Raw genomic sequence first — 21936 nt, forward strand, 5'->3', positions numbered from 1 at the left:
GACCAGAGAATACTCATAAAATGGATTTGGTTGGTCAGAGGAGCTGCAAATGTGTTTCTCTGCTCAACCCTAACCATGGCAGGCTTATCAGCCTCTGAAGGTCAAACGCCCCACTGTTTTCATCCAGAAGAATTTCTACGGCTTTGGTAACCATTCGGCTGCCCTCTTATCTTCTGCCATTCCCTACAGACTGATGCTGTCAAGGCAACTCCAGACATTATGCACACACTGGCAGAAAATGAAACAAACTCATCTGACTGATACAAACTCATCTCAACTGCACACATGACGCACGTCCCAAAGGCCCTGTCGCTTCCCCCGAGCTCACTGCAGCACAGGATACTGCTGTGGCCCCCACACTCACAATGCCTCAATTCGGATGACGGACTGTCTTGAAGTTTAGCGTACATAAACAATCAAATGTATATGTATGGTTGTTTTAATTCTGATGTGTGCCATTATTAAGTTCAACTTGTAATAACTGTGGATTAATTGTATTTTTGTCTGAGGTGATTGGGTGTGAAGAAATTTTGTTTCACTTGTTGTAATGACAATAAATTATCTATCTATCTATCTATCTATCTATCTATAGATATATATTTATCTATAGATATATATCTAGATCTAGATATAGATATATATCTAGATATAGATCTAGATATAGATCTAGATATAGATCTAGATATAGATATAGATATAGATCTAGATATATAGATATATAGATATATATAGATATATAGATATAGATATATATATAGATATATAGATATAGATATAGATATATAGATATATATAGATATATATATAGCAGCTGGCTAGGGTGCACTTTAATTACAATCCAAACGGGCCAGCGCGTGCTGCGTGCGAGCTAAGCTGTGCGTTTTTTCAATTAAAATGTGCCTGCTGTGTACGACATGCCAGAGCATTGCATCGCCTTTTTTCTCATCATTCATTTGAGTCTCATGAATGTCACAAATTAATGAAGACAACATACACACGATGCAATGCAACTTACTACACCTTAACTAAAGTGACATGAAATATGCAATGACATGGCTAAAATTCTTCTCTATTACCCGTGCATAGCGTGGGTAACTCAGCTTGTCCTTTAATATTTCAGAGAGAAACTGGAGCTAACCATGAAATGAAGCCATTAATAAAACTACAGCACCACGCTCATAGAGGTGCAGCCGTTCTGCTCTGTGTCAGCCTGATCCTGTCAGATCTCAGAAGCTAAGCAGAGCAGGATCTGGTTAGCAGTTGGATGGGAGACCTCTTTGGAACACCAGCAGCTGTGTGTGTTTCTCCAGGTAAAACTGGAGTTGCGTCAGGAAGGGCATCCGGCGTAGAACTTGTGGCACTTACCAATGCAGATCTGGCTGTATCCGCTGTGGCGACCCCGGACAAAAAACCGGAAGCGGTTGAATGAACAACAATGACCACACTCATAGAGGTAAACCTCCGGTAACACTAGTTTCCAATTCCACAAATTTTTTACCTTGGACAAAATTTTCAAGGTCAAAGTTCTGTTAGAAGTGGCTTTTCATAAGCTAAAATATAATACAAAATATAGATCAAAAGGGCTTTTCAATGTTAAAATCAAATATCTGCTAAATCTGCAGTACGGATCAGATGCGCATCAAACGTAGTCTATTCGGGTGCTAGTCTGCACCTCATTGTCACAAATGAGGGTGATTGAGGCACTTCTGACTGAGATATAATGCAAAATGTACACCAAATGGGCTTTTCAATATTAAATTCAAATGTTCACAAAATCCCCAATCTGGATCAGATCCAGATCAAACTTTGTCAGGTGATAGTGAGTGCCAGTCTGCACCTCATGTTCAAATATGAGAGTGATTGGGGCACGTTTGATTAAGATATAATGTAAAATATACATTAAATGGGGTTTTCAATGTTAAATTTAAATGGCCACAAAATACCCAATCCAGATCAGATCCAGATCAAACTTTGTCAGTCAATAAAGGATACAACACTCTAAAAATGGAACTGCTGTCTCAGCTAGAAAAATGGATGTAACAATTTGCATAGATTTTTTTTAAAGTTAGTTCAACTCAGCCATTACTGAGTTAATGCCACGTTAAAAAAAAAAAATCAATGTAAATTGTTACATCAATGTTTCTAGTTGAGACAGCAGTTCCTTTTTTAGAGTGCATCCTATACAATGCTGTCAAATATGAAAGAAATATGAAAGAGTTATGAATTTTTGAAAATTCATTCAATGTTAAAGGTAGGGATTTTTCCAGTTTTCCAAGTTTTTCCTGATTTTCATCTTTGAGCTATGACCTTGAAAATTGAATCAGTTATCTATCAGGATATGAATCTTCAGTAAAAAATTCATAACAATATATGAAAAATTGTGTGCTCAAAAACAAACAAACAGGGACAAAAACTTAACCTCCAACTTCATTGGTGGAGGTTATAACAGTAACCAAGATGACCAAAAAAAGGTTTTCTGCCCACAAGTCATGAGATTAACACTCCTGAGAGGGTTTAAAATATTATCTAGTGATGTTTCGTCACAGAATATCTACGTATGTGGTAAGTTATTTACTCACCTGGTCAAAGATGCTCAAACCGAGGATGGGCAGAGCCGTGTAAACCAGGTTGTACAGGGTGATGAACCACTCGTCGTAAACAGTCTGCCAACAACAAACAGCGTGCGTGTTTACACAGATGTTAGTCGCTACGTGTGCCAAATATTTATGAGGCACAGACTATAATATTTAAATTCAGGCGCTGCATTCCCAACCATTAAATCTAAGTTATTAATATTTCAAAAGCTGCTAAAAATTTGTTTGCATCAGTAGTAAACAAAGCCATCAAAGGCAAATGCTTAAAAAAATACCAGTCCGCAAAAACAAAACTGCAGACAAATTTCAAACAATTTATGAAGTGAAACATTTTTTTAAAATCAGTCTTTTAAGGTTATTTTCCCTCAGTAAAGGAAGTTAAGATATTTGGTGTGACTATGGTATAAAACATTATGAAGAGATGGAACTTTTTAAAAATATACATTTTAAAAAACATCTTCTTAACATTACTGCCATTTTTAGAGGATCCACTTAAAAGAGTTAAAACCATAAAAATCAAAAAATGTTTCCCATCACCACCCCAAAAAGAAACTATCAGTCCACCCTGATGGAGTTTCCATTTTCCACTCCTGAGTCTAAAGCGCCACCTAATGGTCAATCTGACCATCACTCATTAATCTTTGGTTGGAATTGTGGGTAACTGCAGGCACGAATATGACTCTGCAGTCAAGATGCTTAAACCTGATCTATCATAACTGATGATACTTTAAAGTCCAAACTTGTCCCTCAGTGTGTTCCTCACCTGAGCAGAGAAGCCACAGAAGAAGGCGTACCAGAAATGCACAAAGGTGAACGTGAAGTTCTTGTAAAAAAAATAACTCAGGAATTTGCACATGCGCAGATATGACCAGCGACCGTGCACCAGCAGGAGGCGCTGAAGGTAACGGAACTGAGCGAAGGAGAAGTCGCTGGAGAGGACAGCCTGCATGCCCTCCTGACCGCTGATACCAACACCGATATGAGCAGCTGGGAACACAAAAGACATGAAAGTAGCTGTTGCAAGTGCAGCTCTGTGATTGGTTTATTTCCTATTGGGGCTTGGATGCTGAATGACCATCACCTTTGATCATGCTGACGTCGTTGGCGCCGTCGCCGATGGCCAGTGTGACTGCCTGCTTGTACTTCTTGACCAGCTGAACCACCTGAGCCTTCTGCAGAGGAGTGACCCTGCAGCAAATCACCGTCTGACACATGCACGCTGTCCTCAGCAGCTCCAGCTGCAGGTTCTTCTCCAGAGCAAAGGCCTGAGAACAAGATCCAAAAGATCCAACACGACAGGAAAATGGATCAGTGTTGAGAGAGACTGTTCAGTCCTGGTCCTTGGGTCATGGTGGGTGGTAAAGTAATGAACTGCACTCTCAGAAATGCAACTTTGGTTGCTACATGAATAAATTTAGTGCACCAATAAGTAAAAATATGGAATTTAACATGCAAATGAATAATGGAAAAAAAAAAGATCCACTCGTTTCAGTGCAAATGATGTTCTTTCAATTTGTATATGTGCAGAAATGTCAGCGTGCAGTAAGGTTCATTTATGTACGGTATTCTCATGTGTCATGTATATCGTTTTTTTTGGCCGGGGGGGCACCATGTGTTTGTTAATAATAATAATAATAATAATAATAATATATTTATACAGGGCTTTCCCAGGAATCAAAGCACTGAATAAACTCCAATAATAAAGTACACAACAACAATGCACAAAAATCCAAAATTGAAGAACTGGGGGAAAAAAATTGAATTAGATTAAAAAATGTCTTTTAGTGTTTCCAACACTGTTGGCTGGCAAAATTTATTTGTCCATCTTACTTACTTTAGGAATTTAACAATCCTTATGTTAAGAAACAGCACAAGCTGTGGTGTGCACATGTGCTATAATGAATTCCTGTCCCTTTCTACATAGAGAGAAAAGGTGCAACACTTCATAATGCATTTGTTGACAGATACAACGTATACACTGGAAAATATGATATAAAAATAAACAACAATGCACAGGCAGGGGGTGCAATCACTAAAGTTGGCAAAAGCTAAGGTTTACCCATAGGATAGACATATGCACCTGGAGACATTTGATCGATTCTGCACAAAACGGAATCAGATTAGTTCGACCTCTCATGATCACCCAAAGTCAAAGGTCATGTGATCAACAGAAAAGTGATACATGACTTCATATCAGTGTTCCTTGGAACAATGTTTTGACCTTGAGCTGTGACCTTGAATTGTAACTGATTTTTCTCAACCTCGAATCATTTCGCCCTTGACTGATCCTCAATCCTGACACCAGGTTTGGTCCAGCTCAAATTAAAACTGAGTTATTTTGTTCAAAGATACCCTTCTTACCAGACTGTGTCCATTTATAATGAGGCCGTATTCTCCGTCCACCTCTTCATCGTGCACGGTCTGGGACTTTTTAAGCCAGAACAGGCCTGCACGAACTGTCCTCACCAACGGCTCCTGCGTGGCTCCTGGACACATCTTCTGTCTTGCGTTCCTGTTCACAGAAGGACAATAGAGATGGTTGGGTGGGACTAAAGTGAAAAATTTCACCAACTAATCACATTCACATCCTGAAATGATTTCACTTTAGGCAAGTTTTTTCTTAAAGATGAAGCAGCAGCAATCAGCTGTTTTCACATGATTCTGATGCACATCCTTTATATTAAGGGATTATTGTGTTTACGGCTGCAAAAATCCAAGCTTTTAAAAGTCTGAATTTAACTCACTCGAGCTCCTGTTTGACTCCTTCGGCTGTATGAGCTGCCATGATAAAAACCTCGTTCATCTCCTCTCTCAGCATGTTGCAGGAGTAGCCGATGTTCTCTGCCGTCTCTGTTGGAAAACATCATGAAGATCAGTGAAAATCATCTCGTCCAGTGACCGCTAGGATACACTCCAGCCCCGAGTGACCCTTAACGGGAATAAACGAGTTCAGGAAATGGATGTATGAATGGATTATGTCTCCATAAAGAGAAATATTGTCTTTAGTTGATCTGAAGTGGAACAATATTATGAACATGGTCCTGAAACACAACAGAGTCATTTGAATGGGGTCAAAGGTTAAACCAGGAATTTATGATTATTTAATAAAAACAAAATAAAATAATTTGGCCAAAGTGAAATCTGGGCTGTCATTTTCTGAGTCATCAACAGATTTTGCTGTTTTTAGACATGAACATATTTTGCTTTCTGGCACTTAGAAAGTTGCATTTCAGAAATAATTCAAAACAACCATGAAACCAGGAGCTCATGCAATATGGTGTAAAAACTAAGGGTGCTGACAATTTGGATTAGTAACAGTGTGATACTAGCCAAAATTACTGAATTGGATATCAGAAATAAAAAACAAACAAATAAACAAACATTGCATTTCTGAGTCATGTTGTGGTCTGTACAGTCCAGTCTCACACTTGTTTTCGTGATACCGTTACAAAGTGCGTCACATTTTTTTTTTGACACGGTCAAGTTTAGTTCACTATTTTTAACCCTACCTGTAACTATTTACTCATGCATTAGCTGTTTTAAGACAGTAGCAACTGTATCGCACCGTTATCAGTATCAGCAGATATTGAAGGTTCCAGTATCGGTATCATATCGGACATTAAAAACGTGGTATTGTGCCATCCCACAGAAGCACAAATAGACAGGAAGAATATGTTGCATGATGCATCTCTTTTATTTTGTCTGCTGAGGTTTTTAGGTCCATTTTGTCAGGGTGGACAATATGTTCCTCCACCAGGTAAACCAGTGCATTATGGGAGTCACTTTGGTGACACGCTGCTCTGTGAACCAACTTTTACTTTTAATTTATTGAATTAATTTAATTTGAGCAGAAATGTGACACGCACCCTGTTTGTCTCCAGTCAACACCCAGATTTTGATGTCAGCTTTTGTGAGTTGCTCGATGGTTTGTGGAACGCCGTCCTGCAGCTTGTCCTCCACGGCTGTTGCTCCTAACAGCTACAAAACCAACAGCGAAGAGTAGGCATCGTTGATGTGTACAATTAAAAACAGTTCAAACATGTGCATCAGAAGGTGTACTCACCATGAGGTCTTTCTCAATCTCCTCATAAAGTTGGTCAAGTCTCTCCTCTCGTCCCTCCATGGCCATGGTGGCCTCATAGTGGCGCTGTTTCCAATCCTGCATGTAAGTCTCATCCAAGTCCTTGTAGGCCAGAACTAACGTGCGGAGGCCGTCGCCAGCATACTCCTGTTAGGGTTCAGAGTCTCAAACGACAGAACGTGACAATAAAAAGGTAAATAAACAAAAATACAGCCGTCACTCACGTTGAGGTGTCTTGTGGTAACGTCCATCAGTTTGCTGCAAGACGGGTGTAATCGCTCGTAGATGATCGTGTCAGCTCCTTTGCAGTAAAGAATCAACTTGCCCTCTGGGCTGGACACTGAAAGTCACAGTGACTTAATAATTAATGTAGAATGTCATGCATCACTTCTGCCACCATTTAAACACCATGTGAACCCAAATGCTGGACATAAGAACATCCTTGAGCTTTAACCAGATGAATGCTTGGAGCTTTAAAAATGACTTAAAAATATATAAAGTGGAGCTAAAATGTTTTACGCTGTGTTGTCTCTCACCGATGACCGACATTCTCTTGCGAACATTGTTGAAGTCCAGGACGGCGAGAAGTTCGTAGGTGATTTGTTTGCCCATCTCCACCACTGCAATGGTCTCAGATGTGCGTGAGCGGAACACAAAGCCAAAGTTTCTGGCTGCAGTCACCAGAGCGCCCTCATCAGGTGACTGAGCCTGATAGTAAAGTTCTCCTTCAAACAAAGTACACACAGCATGACGGTTAATTCTAATAAGCTTTTTAATTTCTGCTGATTATCCAGTAAGTGCGCTGTTATGAGTTTATGCAACGTGCACTGCTGAACAGACAAAACCTCGTGACCCCCCTGTGATTTTTTGGTGAACCCCCTGGGGTGTCTCAGGTTCCAGGTTGGTGGATACCAGGACAGTAGATGGTACTCACCCTCCTTCTTTTCCTCAGGCATGACAGTGTGGCACAGCGCCAGCAAGCGAAAGAAGTTCTGAGCTTCTGGGTTTCCTTCCTTCACCGTCTCCACCAGGCTGTAATCGTGGAACACAAACTTTGGATCGGCCAGCTGGTTCCAGGAGAAGTCCACTCTCTGTGTCTTCTGCAGAAAGAGGACACAAACAGGACCTTTGGAATATGGCATTCCGGAATCACAGTTTTTCAAAAAAATTCAACACACCTTTTCCCGCTCACCTCTGTTATTTCCACCCTTTGTCCAGAAATGTCAAATAGCTCTCCTGTAGAACAAACAATGAAAGAGTCAGACGCTCACTTCTGAGCATCTGAGACATACACAGTGAAAACCTATAAAAACATTCATTCAAATTCATTCATGTCCCCTGTGTGTGTCACCGTAAGATTTCCCGTTGATGGAGCACTTGTTGAAAGTCATGACATTCTGCGTCAGCGTTCCCGTCTTATCACTGAAGATGTATTTGATTTGGCCAAGCTCTTCGTTGAGTGTGGTGGTCCTCGCCTGAGCTGGTGTGTCGCTCTTGGTGTAATACATTTTTCTGTCCCAGTCTATGAAGAAACTGTTCCCCAGCCGGATGATCTCCACGCTGATGTTGACATGAAATATAGAGATAAGCAGATATCCCGAGACATAAAGGATGAACTTTTGCTATTTGACTTAATTAATTGTTCTGTTTGTTACTATAAACCGGTCTCTCATTACCAGTTTTTGATACTTGATTGTCTGCGATTTCAGCAAAAACTTTTTTTACAAACGTGACACCTGCAATTTCATATGAATTTTGATGACAATTTTTTTGTGCATTGGAACTGAGTGGCATATTTAGGAGCCTGTTACATTTTGCTGTCAGTGTGAGTTGAGTTTAGACAAAACCTGAACAAATTAGGATCTGTCATTTTCTCAAGAAAAAGCCTGGCGCTGGCCAACAGACTCAGGCTTTGGAAACAAACTCATCTCATACTGCATAGATATGGTATAAAACTGCACCACACCTGCTCCTAATTTTCATCATCCATCCTATTCTACCAGCCATTCAGCAGCTGGCAAACATGTTTGTGGTATATATAACATAAGCAAAAAAAAGGTTGGTTTTTTTTTTTACTGAACTGGTGCATCAAAGTTAACCAGTATTTAATCGGTTTATCCTTATTACATGTCCTTTTAATTTCATGAGTTATTTATTGTTTTGCTGACATCAACTGCCATGGACCCATCTACTTTCTGCTCCCCAACTTCAGTCATGCAATCAAACATATAACAGAATTAGGGCTGGGCAAGTTAACGCGTTAACGCATTAATTAATTAATGTCAACAATTTTTTCATCGCACGTTAATGCCGTTTGTTTTGGGTTTTTTTGCATGTCTGTTGCTGACTGCTGCCGCGGACATGGAGAAGGGCATGGAACTTTTACATGGCCATTTTAATTTTAAAGTGCTTCCAGACAGTGTAGTCGAAAGAACCGAAGACGCTAAAGTTCTCCTTGCAGCAAACTGCGCACTGAGCGGTGGGGGATAAGGGAGAGCGGGGCTAGCTTCCCCTGGAAGATTTTTAAATTTATATCCCTCTGAAACATTATTGCCTGCATTTTGAGCACCAAATTGTCTGAAGGAAAGCCATAGTTTTTTTTAATTAATCTTTGTTGCAGCCTTACTCTAAAGCCAAACGAAACAAGGCATCAGGCCAAAACACAGAATAGTGTAGATGTGTGTCAGTAACATTAGAACTGCTAATTTATACCCAGCAGTTTATTCAAGAAAATCCTCACTGTTTTATTTCTTACATTAAACAACTTGTAATTAAAATAGTTTTAAGTAAAAAAATAATTGATTCTTTAGAAATCTTTGATGTTTGTCTGTAAATTAAATCCATAACGCATCTGTTGTTTCAGGTGAGATGATTTTTTGATTAACATAATGACCCTTGGACATTTATTTTTAGCCAAAATAGCATGAAAAGTAATTTGTACATTTTTAAGTCTGGTAGATTCATTCATTCACATCTGAATTTCAACCAGGAAAAAAGACACCATAAATAAATCTAAATATTTATTATCAACACAACAGAAGATGATGTAACAATGACAGCAGTGTGTTTGTTCATTAGGATTTTTCATGATTAAATAATTTTTTAATTGAGTCATTTCAACATTAAATCACACCCTCGCTGACTATGTGATTGCTTTTAATGTTGTAATCAGGACAGAGTAATTACTAAAATATGAATTTCACTATTCTAGTGGTTGTAAATGTTTTAAAATTATGCACAATAGGGACAGGGCTTCGTCTACCTGTGCAAATGTCTTTTTGACTTAACTTTGCCTTCATGGACATGTTTAATAATTCATTCATTTAATGTTAAAATAAGGAAAAGTTTTTCTTCAAATAATAGTTACTTTTTAAAGAGCCCTTGTTTTATTTATAATCGTAGCAGCAGGTGTGAGTCTGCAGAGATGACAGGTGAGCTGAAGCATCACTGAACCCCAGGCTTTTTAAGGTGATTTTTCCATCCCATTACAATAAAAAATGCTGCTGAGAACCCTGTTACCTGCAACTGCATAAACTAAATGCTGTTGTTAAGTGTTTGCAGAACAAACATTATGGCACTTTTGTTCATATGGCAGAACATTGAAAATAAAATTGTGCTATATACTACTTTTGAATTCATTTTTGGATTTTGTGTATAACAATGTGATTAATCGCGATTAATCATGGAAATCATGCACTCTAAACATAATATAACAGAATATTCAGACAGAATATACCTGACATAAAGAGAAATGGGCACCACAGTGTTGAGGACAATGATATATGACCAGAAGGACAGGAAGGAGGACAAGGCAGTGTTAATCCTTGGTGGACGGGGGAGAAAAGCTGTGAACACAGAGCCCTCCCTCACTTCCCACACAGCATTACCAATGGCCAGGATGGTGCACATGCATGCCAGAAAACCAAAGATCTGAGGAAAAATGTGAGAAAAATGTCAGAGATCATTAAGATACAGAAGAATACTACATATGTGTGTAAGAAAAAAACAGAAAAACACTGCAAGCATAAAACATTAATGCTCAAATGTGTATGAATGTTTGTGTGGGACTCCACTCACACACAGCACCAGAATATTCATGAGGTGATCAATACTCGTCCGTTTGAAGATGGTCTTTCCGCTGTTCTGCATTAGTTTAGTGTCAGGACCTGGTTCAGTTATTGGTTTATTCACTCATGTGCAGCAGCATAATTAATATACACCACCCAAATCAGACTTTTACCAGCTTCTACCTCCAAAGATGACCAGACCAAAGCACCACTCGGTGTTCCTCAAAGTGCAGCCACGCAGCAGCATCTTCTCATTGTCCAAAGAGTAGGTTTGTCCGTTTATCATCAGTTTGCCTTTGAACTTATCCAGACGGTTGTTGGGAGGCTCACACTGCACCTCACCTGTCAAATCCACAGACATCATCAGAACAGTCCATAAGCTGAAGATAAACAGGCCTGAGCGAAGACAAGGAATCATTTGAAACAAACACAAACTTGGCTTTCACAAAGCTTTCAGCTCTTATTTACATTTTTGGTCACACTCACTAGCTTATCATTCATTCACTTTGTGCCACGAATCCAAGTCTGGGTTCATGGTGACAGTATATAAAGCAGCTCATCCCACACTTTCGTATCCTCCGCCAAGTCCTCTAACTCTTCCTGGCAGATCCAGAAGAATTGTTTTAATTTTTGTAAATTTATCGAAAATAAAAGACTGAAACTTCGCACTGACACAAGTATGCACGTTCTTCACCATGACACTTACAGTAGTGTTCAGAATAATAGTAGTGCTATGTGACTAAAAAGTTTAAGCCAGGTTTTGAGTATATTTTTTATTGTTATATGGGAAACAAGGTACCAGTAGATTCAGTAGATTCTCACAAATCCAACAAGACCAAGCATTCATGATATGCACACTCTTACGGCTATGAAACTGGGCATTAGTAAAAAAAAATTGGAAAAGGGGGTGTTCAGAATAATAGTAGTGTGGCATTCAGTCAGTGAGTTTGTCAATTTTGTGGATCAAACAGGTGTGAATCAGGTGTCCCCTATTTAAGGATGAAGCCAGCACCTGTTGAACATGCTTTTCTCTTTGAAAGCCTGAGGAAAATGGGATGTTCAAGACATTGTTCAGAAGAACAGCGTAGTTTGATTAAAAAGTTGATTGGAGAGGGGAAAACTTATACGCAGGTGCAAAAATTATAGGCTGTTCATCTACAATGATCTCCAATGCTTTAAAATGGACAAAAAAAAAAAAAAAACAGAGACGCGTGGAAGAAAATGGAAAACAACCATCAAAATGGATAGAAGAATAACCAGAATGGCAAAGCCTCACCCATTGATCAGCTCCAGGATGATCAAAGACAGTCTGGAGTTACCTGTAAGTACTGTGACAGTTAGAAGACGCCTGTGTGAAGCTAATTTATTTGCAAGAATCCCCCGCAAAGTCCCTCTGTTAAATAAAAGACGTGCAGAAGAGGTTACAATTTGCCAAAGAACACATCAACTGGCCTAAAGAGAAATGGAGGAATATTTTGTGGACTGATGAGAGAAAAATTGTTCTTTTGGGGTCCAAGGGCCACAAACAGTTTGTGAGACGACCCCCAAACTCTGAATTCAAGCCACAGTTCACAGTGAAGACAGTGAAGCATGGTGGTGCAAGCTTCATGATGTGGGCATGTTTCTCCTACTATGGCGTTGGGCCTATATATCGCATACCAGGTATCATGGATCAGTTTGGATATGTCAAAATACTTGAAGAGGTCATGTTGCCTTATGCTGAAGAGGACATGCCCTTGAAATGGGTGTTTCAACAAGACAATGACCCAAGCACACCAGTAAACGAGCAAAATCTTGGTTCCAAACCAACAAAATTAATGTTTTGGAGTGGCCTGCCAAATCCCCGGACCTAAATCCAATTGAGAACTTGTGGGGTGACATCAAAAAAGCTGTTTCTGAAGCAAAACCAAGAAATGTGAATGAATTGTGGAATGTTGTTAAAGAATCTTGGAGTGGAATAACAGCTGAAAGGTGCCACAAGTTAGTTGACTCCATGCCTTGCAGATGTGAAGAAATCATGAAAAACTGTGGTTATACAACTAAATACTAGTTTAGTGATCCACAGGATTGCTAAAAAAGCAGTTTGAACATAATAGTTTTGAGTTTGTAGCGTCAACAGCAGATGCTACTATTATTGTGAACACCCCCTTTTCTACTTTTTTTTACTAATAGCCCAATTTCATAGCCTTAAGAGTGTGCATATCATGAATGCTTGGTCTTGTTGGATTTGTGAGAATCTACTGAATCTACTGGTACCTTGTTTCCCATATAACAATAAAAAATATACTCAAAACCTGGATTAATCTTTTTAGTCACATAGCACTACTATTATTCTGAACACTACTGTATCTGTTTCCAGAACATTCAAGGAAATGTCATTTCAGTTATCTCAGGGTCTTATTTTGAGTGCATATGCTTGAACAATTAAATGAACACACTTCAGTATAACCCTCACCCTCTGCCTGTCCCTCACCCCCACCTACACCCCCGTGCTGAGGCAAACAAAGCCACAACGAAAGACAATCCAAACATGGCCTGAGGGAGCACTCTCCCAGCTACAGGACTGCTTCTCATGGACTGTATGGGATTTATTTTCCAGCCACAACCTGCAGGAGTACACCGACACCGTACTCTCTTATATTAAGAACTGTGTTGACACAGTCACCGTCAACAAAAGGGTCAGGGTTTTTCCAAACCAGAAGCCCTGGATGAACAGCGCAGTCCAGTCCCTATTAAAAAGCCGCAACACCGCCTTTAAATCAGGGGACAGGGCCCTGTACAGCGCAGCCAGGTCCGATCTGACAGGAGGCATCAGAGAAGCCAAGGCTGCCTACAAGGAAAAGATAGTGTTGTATGGCTGGGGGGCCTGGCTGCCTTTTTGTTTCTGTCTTTTGTTTTTCCTTCCAGGTGGCTTGCATTTGGGACTGAGTGGCTGTGTTGCTGAGGTTATCAGGACCTCACCCTGATCACCTGCGGCTCGTCAGGACTCACAGCTGAGGTGCATCTATATGGATTGGAACATGGTGGCATTTAAGACTGGAGTATACAGTGTGTATTTGCCAGAGACTCGACCTTGTGACCAGACGGGTGAGATCGTCGTCTCGGGAGCCATCTCATCATCAGTGGATGCAGAGAACGTCCAGGGTTTGATGCACGGTCTGTGAAAGAGGAGGGGGTGAGGTCTCACGCTCGTCAGCACACTTCCTGAGGTACGTTAGATTTTGTGACTAACATTTATACAGTCAGTAAATGTGGTGTCCCTCACACCTTTTTATATTGAGCTGTATGTTAGTCATGTATCGGCTTCCACTGCAGTGGAGTTTTGTGAACTGGATGTTCCATGCCTGCAGGGTGGGAAGCTGATCAGTAATCAAGCCAGGAAGTGTTTGCTGTTTGTACACCTTTAAGTGTTCTCTCTGTGTGTAGAGTGTGGACTCACATAATGGTTCCTTCTTTCACAGACTCGGTTTGTTGCGGCCACCTGGGGGGTGTCGGCGGGGTCCTTGGGTCCGAACAGCTTCTGGCTCCGGACCGTTAGCGCTGCTGGGAGCGCACCACGCCAGACCGCACTTTCTTTTGTTATTTTTTGTATCACTGTTATGTATTAAATTCAGTTAGCCTTTGTACCATGCTCTGCTTATTTCATACTGGGTCCTTCAAACGCTGGTCGGTTCTCCGAGCTGCGTCCGACACATAACAGTAGTCTCTGGCCAAACATCACGGACCCAGCGGTAGCAGAGACGGTAACGCGCCGGGAAGGCGGCAGCAGACGTTCAGTAGTTATCCGGATCAGTTGCGGGTGCTCTCCGCCCGGATGGTGCGTGTTTGAGACCCATTGCTGAATACTGATTTGTGCTCTCTTGCAGCCGTGTTCCTGTGTTTGTGCCTTATCCGAGGGTCGTGGTGGAGTGTGACTGGCGACGGCTTTGCGTCACGCTCCGACCGGATAAGAGGTTTAAACGGGAGCTGCAAGAGTGAGTCTGTAATGGGTGAACGCGCACGGCGGAGCTCTGTGGCACGGGTCGCTGAGCTTCCTGTGTTACAGTTGTAGCCCCGTTTCCCCGGATAAAGATAACTACTGCGTCTGTTGTATCAGCTCCGGCGTTATTTAGTTGAGCACATTTTTGGTTGTGTGTTGCTCACAGCTGCGCACAGAAAAGCAGCTCGTTTGTTTTCTCTGTCACCAAAGGGTTTTTTTTATTTTTAGCACTCTGGCTCCCTCTCTTGGTGACTGAGTCACATTACCGTCAAGCTCTTAAGTTGGAACAGGTGTGTTCCATTTGTTTGAGCTTGACGGTATAAATCACTTATTTGTTTTGTGTTAGTTCATTTTGTGTGGGTGTTTTTTGAGTTGGTTTTTGTGTGGGGTTTTATTTTTTGTTTTACACTATTTAGTGTCTGGGGGCGTGACCTTGCAGTTCTGCCAAAAAAAAAACAAACAAAAAAAACAAAAAAGGACCCGAGCAACCTTATGTCAGTCTGTTAGTCTTTCTTTTATTTTTTTTTCAGTTTCACCTCCCAGGGTTTGATGGGACGGTCCCCTGGGGGGTCATGGGGGGGGTATTTGGGTTGTTGTTTTTTCTTTCTTTTTTTTTGTTTTGTTTTTTGTTATGCCCTCTCTTCTCCTCTGACTCCAGCCGTGTGAGCCGTAGTGTCGGCGTTGCTGGAGTGGTGCAGTTAGGTTGTGCTGGGCGTTTCCCAGGTAACCTCTGCACCCGGGAGGGGAGGGGGGGGTTTGGGGTATTTTATTTTTGTTCCCTCTCTTCTCCTCTGGCTCCAGCCGTGTGAGCCGTAGTGTCGGCGTTGCTGGAGTGGTGCAGTGTGGTTATGCTGGCCGTTTCCCAGGTAACCTCTGCACCTGGGGGGGGGGGGGTGTTTCCCCCCCAGTTTCCGCCCTCAGGGTTTGACTGTGGTGTCCTCTGGGGGGGAAAGGGCTGTGGGTCCATCTAGCCATAGACGGCCGGGGCTGGGTCCGTTGGTCGTGAGGGGAGGCGTCTCCTGGGGTTGACGAGTGGTCCTCTGGGAGGCGCTGGGAGTCCCCGTGGGTGACGTTGGATCCCAGAGGGACCTCGGCTGTGGTTATTACTCCTGGAGCTGGCGGGAAGTCCTCTGGGGGGTGTTGGTCCCTACATGTCGTTTGGGGGGGGGGGGGGGTGTTTTAGCGCTTTTATTTGTAAGCTTAAGTTTGGGGTTTTTCTTTTCTCCTCTTCCCGGGGTTTGATAGGACGGTCCCCTGGGGAGGGGGGGGTGGTTTGGTTGTTTGTGTTTGTCTTTTTTGTTTTATGACTAATGACCGAACATGGTTGGATAAAGGCTGACCGCACAGGTTTAAGAACTCCTGGCCACACCTGTGCTAAGTGACTGACTGAAACAAAGGCAAGGATGCAGCCAGAGGAGAGGACATCAACCATTCTGTTGGAAGACGAATGCAGATGCGGTTTCCAGCCATGGTCCCTGGAGGGGGGGTGTTTCTCCTGGGCCAGGTTTGTGTGGTCGCCGGGAGGCTTCCCGTGAGGGTGGGGTACTGTTGTATGGCTGGGGGGCCTGGCTGCCTTTTTGTTTCTGTCTTGTTTTTCCTTCCAGGTGGCTTGCATTTGGGACTGAGTGGCTGTGTTGCTGAGGTTATCAGGACCTCACCCTGATCACCTGCGGCTCGTCAGGACTCACAGCTGAGGTGCATCTGTATGGATTGGAACATGGTGGCATTTAAGACTGGAGTATACAGTGTGTATTTGCCAGAGACTCGACCTTGTGACCAGACGGGTGAGATCGTTGTCTCGGGAGCCATCTCATCATCAGTGGATGCAGAGAACGTCCAGGGTTTGATGCACGGTCTGTGAAAGAGGAGGGGGTGAGGTCTCACGCTCGTCAGCACACTTCCTGAGGTACGTTAGATTTTGTGACTAACATTTATACAGTCAGTAAATGTGGTGTCCCTCACACCTTTTTATATTGAGCTGTATGTTAGTCATGTATCGGCTTCCACTGCAGTGGAGTTTTGTGAACTGGATGTTCCATGCCTGCAGGGTGGGAAGCTGATCAGTAATCAAGCCAGGAAGTGTTTGCTGTTTGTACACCTTTAAGTGTTCTCTCTGTGTGTAGAGTGTGGACTCACATAATGGTTCCTTCTTTCACAGACTCGGTTTGTTGCGGCCACCTGGGGGGTGTCGGCGGGGTCCTTGGGTCCGAACAGCTTCTGGCTCCGGACCGTTAGCGCTGCTGGGAGCGCACCACGCCAGACCACACTTTCTTTTGTTATTTTTTGTATCACTGTTATGTATTAAATTCAGTTAGCCTTTGTACCGTGCTCTGCTTATTTCATACTAGGTCCTTCAAACGCTGGTCGGTTCTCCGAGCTGCGTCCGACACATAACAGATAGAGGACCACTTCGCTGTAAATGACCCCAGAAGGATGTGGCAGGGAATAAATCATATAACCAACTACAGAAGCAGCAACCCACGAAATGCTAGGTCTGACGCCTCGCTGGCAGAGGAGCTGAACCACTTCTTTGCCCGCTTCGAAGCAGACAGACCAGAAGCAACTCCACACCCACCACCCTCCAGCACTAGCACGCTAACACTTCAGGAACACGAAGTGAGACGTGTGCTGAAGGCGATGAACCCCAGGAAGGCGGTCGGCCCCAATGGTGTACCTGGAAAGGTACTCAAAGCGTGTGCTGACCAACTGGCTGGAGTTTTCACCTGCATCTTCAATCTGTCCCTGTCGCAGGCCATCATTCCACTCTGCCTCAAATCCTCCACCATCATTCCAGTCCCAAAGAAGTCAGCAGTGGAGAACATAAATGACTACAGGTCTGTTGCACTTACGCCTGTGGTCATGAGGTGCTTTGAAACACTGGACTCCCACCAGTTTGCCTACAGGGCAAACCGCTCCACAGAGGACACTATCACCACAGCTCTCCACACCGCGCTGAGCCACCTAGAGCACCAGGGGAGCTATGTGAGGATGCTCTTCCTGGACTTCAGCTCAGCCTTCAACCACATCATCCCGGAGATCCTGGTCCAGAAACTGACACCTCAGGGCATCTCCACCCCCATCTGCCAGTGGGTCAAGGACTTCCTCACAAACCGCCCCTGTCTGTGAAACGTGGCCCCCACCTTACCTCCACCATCACAATCAGCACCGGTTCCCCTCAAGGCTGTGTACTGAGCCCCCTCCTGTTCACCCTTTACACGCACGACTGCTCTCTGACCCAACCCACAAACACCATCATAAAGTTTGCGGATGACACCATCATGATTGGGCTCATCTCAGGGGGGGATGAGTCTGATTACAGAGACGAGGTAAATCGACTGTCAGCGTGGTGTTCAGCTAACAACCTGGCGCTGAACACCACAAAAACAAAAGAAATAATCCTGGACTTCAGGAAGAGCAGGGCTGACCCAGCATCGCTCTACATCCAAGGGGACTGTGTGGAAAGGGTCAGCTCCATCAGGTTCCTGGGAGTGCAGCTCTCTGACAGCCTCTCCTGGACTGCCAACACCACAGTGGTGGTGAAGAAAGCCCAGCAGTGACTCCACTTCCTGAGGGTGCTCAGGAGAAACAATCTGGAGGAGAAGCTGCTGGTGTTGTTCTACAGAGCCACCATCGAGAGCATCCTGACGTACTGCATCAAAGCGTGGTACGGGGGATGCTCAGCAGCACACAGGAGAGCGCTGCAGAGGGTGATCAACGCGGCCCAGGGGATCACTGGCTGCTCTCTGCCCAGCCTGGAAGACATTGCCAGCTCTCACTACCTCAGCAGAGCTGTCAGCATCAGCAAAGACATATCTCACCCCAGCAACCACCTGTTTGACCTACTACCCTCCGGCCGACGGTATAGGTCAATCAAAACTAGGACAAACAGACTCAGGGACAGCTTTCTCCCCAGAGCGATCACTGCACTGAACAATAACAAATCACTCTAATCCGCACCTTCAAGTTTCTTGTGCAATATCTGTAAATCATGTCCAATTTTCCCGTGCAATATGATTCCACAGTTGTATATAATTCTCGTTTTACATTTTACTTGGTCCACATTTTATTTTATTTTATCTTATGTCTATATTAGTTGTACATATACTCTGAATAATTTACTGTTAAATTTCACTATCTTTTATTTGGCTAAAAATTACTCGCACCACAGAAAGCACCTTTTTGGAGCTGCACTTAAATCTCGTAATGCAAATTACAATGACAATAAAGGCGATTCTGATTCTGATAAAAGAAACAAAATGTTTGCAGAGGAAAGAGACTGGATTACGTTGCAGTGAGATATTTCATTAAGTTGGAACTCAAAAACTCCAAGTCGAATAAAATGACGTGTGGTTCAGAATCTTGGATGGAAATTCATTTATTCATTAATTTTCTATACCTGCTTATTCCAATGAAGGGTTAAGCGGGAGTTGGAGCCAATCCTAGAGGTCACTGGGCAAGAGGCAGGGCACAGGATGCCAGTCTAAAGTACCAGTGCCCCGGTTTACCCAAATACTGCAAAGCTGTAGTAGCAATAAGAGCTGAGGGTATCCAAAAACTCTGTTTTTTTGGGATAATGCTTATAAACTAGAAAGTATTCACAGGTTAAAGTCAAAGCCACTGCACACTGTCTATCCACTGGTCATAAAGGCAGAAACAGAAAGATGAAAAAACAAAAATTCAAAACCAACAAGAAGAATGAGTTACCACAAGTACATTAGTGAGTACTACTGCAACAATACTGTAATAACACTGGGATCACGTGTGTTACATATAAAGAGCTACAGCACGTTGTCGTTTGCTGCACGTGTTTAAAATACTGGTTCCCTCTCTCAATCGCATTGGTTCACTCTCTCACTGTCGCACGGGTTCACTCCCTCACTGTCGCACTGGTTCACTCTCTCAATGTCGCACTGGTTCACTCTCTCACTGGTTCACTCCCTCACTGTCGCACTGGTTCACTCTCTCACTGTCACACTGGTTCACTCCCTCACTGGTTCACTCGCTCACTGTCGCACTCCCTCACTCTCTCACTGGTTCACTCTCTCACTGTCGCACTGGTTCCCTCTCTCAATCGCATTGGTTCACTCCCTCACTATCGCACTGGTTCACTCTCTCACTGTCACACTGGTTCACTCTCTCACTATCACACTGGTTCACTCTCTCTCAGTCCCACTGGTTCACTCCCTCACTGTCGCACTGGTTCACTCTCTCATTTGTACTGGATCAACTCACCCTTCTCCTCCTTCTTCTGTTTCACTGGTCTAAATACCATTTTCAAGCCGGGTCCTTCTTCTGAATCCTGGGTTCTTCTTTCTCTCACAGTCGCAGGGGTTTACATTCTGTCTCACCGGGTCAAATATCCTCTCCATTGATTTCTTGGTCAGTTGGGCTTTCCAGGCCAGTGCTTGTTTATTGTGGCTTGTCTGAATTGTGATGATTGCTACAAGTCTAAACAGTACCTGTGTAATAGAACCGTCTGTGCATGTCCATAATTTGTCATCTTCTCTCAACCCAAACTGGTCTTTTTTAAAGCCCATAGATTCCAGGTTGTGGCATTTAGTACAGATCTGCAGGGCTCATGTAAAGTTTTGCTCAGTGTTCAACTGCCCTCATGGTCAATACCACTGCAGTTGTGTCATCAAGACAAATTTCAGTACATTTGCTGAACGATGTAATTACAGTGATCTGACTAATGGGGTGTCCAGTCCTAATGATGGATGTACTTTTCCTCTAAAATGTTTATCCATGTTTGAAGTCTTTGGCTTCCTCCCGGCCTCCTTTAATCTTGTGTGCTGTCCCCACTGCTATTAACGACTGTACCTTGAGTGATCAATCTGTCAAACTCCTCAGGTTTATGGACGACACAACGGTCATCAACCTCATGTGAGACGGTGACGAGTCTGCAGACAGGTCAGAGGTGGAACAAGTGGTCCTCTGGTGTGGTCTGAACAATCTGGAGCTCTAAAAACTGTGGAGATAGCAGTGGACTTCAGGAGGAGGAGCCCAGCCCCTCACTCCCCCCCCCCAATCACCATCCACAACAGCACTGTGTCTATGGTGCACTCATTCAGGTTTCTGAGCACCACCATCTCCCAGGACATGAAATGGACAGCCAACATAGACATAGTGGTGAAGAAGGCCCAGCAAAAGATATACCTCAGGAAGTTCAACCTGCCACAGGAGCTGCTGGTGGCCATAAGACAATCTGTCTTCTGCCAGTCCATCACCATCTGGTTTGGTTCAGCAACCAAAGTAGACAGGAACAGACTGCAGAGAACAATCAGGTCCGTGAAGAAGATCACTCGTGCCAACCTGCCCTCCATCCAGGACCTGTACTCCTTCAAAGTGAGGACATGGGTGGCAAGTGGCATCAACAGTGACTCCTTTCACCCAGGATTCACCCTCTTCTCACCCTTCCCCTTTGGTTGATGCTACAGATCACTGTACACCAAAACCACCAGACTAAGAAACAGTTTCTTTCCAGAAAGCCATCAGTATGTTGAACAAACATGCAGCACTCATAATGGTCAAACTTCTACACAATTACACAAACATGTAAATATTATCTGTATACCTGTGTATATAGGCTTTCTCTTCTTTATTTCAAATTTATTGTTCATTGTTATCTGTGGTGCATGTTTATGCATGTCTATTTATGTTTAAATTATGTCTATTTTTGTTTTAATTTAGTCTATTCATGTTTTAATTATGTCTATTTGTATTTTAATTATGTTGATTTATGTTTTTATGGGGCAGCAGGGTGGATTAGTGGTTGGCACTGTTGCCTCACAAAAAAGGTCATGGGATTGATTCCCACCTGTGGAGTTTGCATGTTCTCCCCGTGTTTGTGTGGGTTCCCTCCAGGTGGTCTGGCTTCATCCCACATCCAAAGACATGCAGGTTATGTGGATTGGAAATTTTAAATTGTCCGTAGGTGTGAACATGTTTCTGTTCCAGTGATAGTTTCTAAGCAAAGCGCCAATTTCCGAAATTAGGGTGAAAAGCGACAGCCGCAGTATTCACCTATGTTGGAAATGAATGGTGTGTGTGTGTGTGCGTGTGTATCGAATGAATGTCATTTTTGATGGAGTGAGATGTTGGTGTCAGGAGGACGAGACCAAGCTGGCTAGAAATGAAAGCCAACGTTAAAGGTTTTGTCACTATGACAAGTCTCACAGGTGACATCAAAATCTATTGGAATCCATGTTGAAACCA

The 21936-nt window shown here is 43.0% G+C and overlaps 1 protein-coding gene across 1 annotated transcript in view; it reads right to left on the minus strand.

Moving 5' to 3' along the window:
• LOC117529215 (phospholipid-transporting ATPase ID-like) overlaps positions 1-21936 on the minus strand; it is a 65156-nt gene that overhangs the window by 14307 nt on the left and 28913 nt on the right. Inside the window, exons 10-24 of the mRNA XM_034191935.1 lie at positions 10926-11084; positions 10753-10841; positions 10412-10605; positions 8027-8235; positions 7868-7911; positions 7610-7775; positions 7212-7400; positions 6900-7015; positions 6658-6822; positions 6461-6572; positions 5339-5444; positions 4956-5106; positions 3676-3859; positions 3358-3581; positions 2580-2663 (exon numbers count right to left, since the gene is read on the minus strand). Coding sequence (XP_034047826.1) covers positions 2580-2663; positions 3358-3581; positions 3676-3859; positions 4956-5106; positions 5339-5444; positions 6461-6572; positions 6658-6822; positions 6900-7015; positions 7212-7400; positions 7610-7775; positions 7868-7911; positions 8027-8235; positions 10412-10605; positions 10753-10841; positions 10926-11084 — 2192 coding nt within the window. The remainder of the gene's footprint in view (positions 1-2579; positions 2664-3357; positions 3582-3675; positions 3860-4955; positions 5107-5338; positions 5445-6460; positions 6573-6657; positions 6823-6899; positions 7016-7211; positions 7401-7609; positions 7776-7867; positions 7912-8026; positions 8236-10411; positions 10606-10752; positions 10842-10925; positions 11085-21936) is intronic.

The sequence above is a fragment of the Thalassophryne amazonica genome, chromosome 17, assembly GCF_902500255.1.
Source record: "Thalassophryne amazonica chromosome 17, fThaAma1.1, whole genome shotgun sequence".
Taxonomy (NCBI): Eukaryota; Metazoa; Chordata; class Actinopteri; order Batrachoidiformes; family Batrachoididae; genus Thalassophryne; species Thalassophryne amazonica.